This window comes from Arabidopsis lyrata (genome assembly GCF_000004255.2).
Source record: "Arabidopsis lyrata subsp. lyrata unplaced genomic scaffold ARALYscaffold_748, whole genome shotgun sequence".
Taxonomy (NCBI): domain Eukaryota; kingdom Viridiplantae; phylum Streptophyta; class Magnoliopsida; order Brassicales; family Brassicaceae; genus Arabidopsis; species Arabidopsis lyrata.
The window spans coordinates 4,059-5,666 of record NW_003302076.1 but is presented as its reverse complement, the minus strand read 5'-3'; the positions used below and the strand labels follow the sequence as shown (position 1 = coordinate 5,666).

The 1,608-nt window shown below is 35.9% G+C and overlaps 1 protein-coding gene across 1 annotated transcript; it reads right to left on the bottom strand.

Annotated features, from left to right (window-relative positions):
* Positions 1–8: 8 nt before the first annotated feature.
* On the bottom strand, positions 9–1,372 carry LOC110227691 (YTH domain-containing protein 1-like; the record flags this gene model as incomplete). The annotated part of the gene is made up of 3 exons (XM_021022930.1): positions 1,056–1,372; positions 713–781; positions 9–623 (listed from the first exon to the last, which is right to left on the bottom strand). Coding segments are annotated over exons 2-3 (620 nt in total), but the record flags the coding sequence as incomplete, so codon positions are not given.
* Between the last annotated feature and the right edge of the window lie 236 nt (positions 1,373–1,608).

Sequence of the window (1,608 nt, the reverse complement as noted above, 5' to 3'; positions counted from 1 at the left end):
AACTATGCCATGCATAAACTGTCTTCACCAAATACAGTTGCCTCGGCTCATCATAAGAGCAATAAACCCTCCACAAGCATTTTCCATTCATCCCACATTTAAACGAAATTTTGTCCTTCTCCCACCTTTCTTGAACCACATTCTGTCCTGTTTTCAATGCGTAGTCCAAAATAGCTTCTTTGAACTCAACACCGGTTAAGAAAGCATCTCCAATTGCGAATCTATCACTTCCTCTTCCCCTTTTGATTCTTCTATCTCTCACCACAATCGGATCCTCATCTTCATCTGAGCTTTCTGGGATTGTATTTCGGGCAATTCTAATCTCATCAACAAATTTGGCTACTGATTCCTGCACTTCATACTCATCACGCTCCAATACATCTTCACTCTCCTCTTCCTTCTTTTTACCTTTTCTAGTCTTCTTTTCCCCATTATCTTCATGTTCTTCTTCATCTGCAATCACATTATCACTCTCTTCATTACTAGATTCATCACTCCCTTTGTCACCCTCCTCATCACGTCCTTTGTCACCCTCCTCATCACGTCTTTTGTCACTCTCTTCATCACTAGACTCATCACTCTCATTATAAAGCATATCCTCTGGATCAATTTCTACTTCGTCACTACGAAACCGAATTTGCAAATTACTAACTCACAACAACACTTACGACTCTAATAGCAAAAACATATATATATATATAACAACACTTACGTCATTTCTTTCGGAGTTGCCGCAATCCCTACGTTTTCCTTTAATTCCTTTAATAAGTTGCTGCAATCCCTATTGAACAGAGAAGATACACTAGAAATCAAGGTGATGATGAAAATTATGTTAGATGAAAACACTAGAAACTGAATGACGTTTTCAGAGCATGATCATGAAGAGCTAAGAAAACTAGTTAAGTAGATGAATTTTAACTAGTATATGTAAACATTAAAACCCAGAATCCAAAAACAAAAAAAACGTTGACGTAACTATCTCAAGCATATTCATAGATAGTCAAACAATTGCAATAAAACATTAAAGAAAATCAATGCAGAGAAACCAATCAGACCTGGAGAAAAATCACGGCGATGACTCTAATCTCTAAAACTTCCGAAGATGGCTGATTGGCTTTAACAACAACGAACCAAAACGAGAAGAAGTGAATCAAAACGATTTGACAAAAGAAATATTTAGGGTTTAATTTGAAACCCTCTTTCTCACTAAGAAGGTCTAATTAAAGTGTGGTCAACGTTTTACAAGTAGATTAATCTAAACGTGGTACAGTGAAACGCGATTAATGGTTTAGTAAACGTCATTTAGGATTTAATTAGATATGTGGAATTGTTAAGAAATTAATAGACTGGGGTGTATAGTGAAGAGATTAATAGTTTGGGGGGATTCCACTTTAGTGCTATAAGTATGGGGTGATTTATACAGCCAACCCAATAAAATTCGATGTGTACTATTGTAGACTTATAGTATATACATATACAAGTTACATGTCTCAAGGCGCGAGATTAATGGTTTGGCATCGAAAAAGCCGAAGTGGTAATATACGATGGAATATTTGGAAAGATAATTTGCTTTGTTATTGATTGATGGAGACATCTTTAAATTTCTCT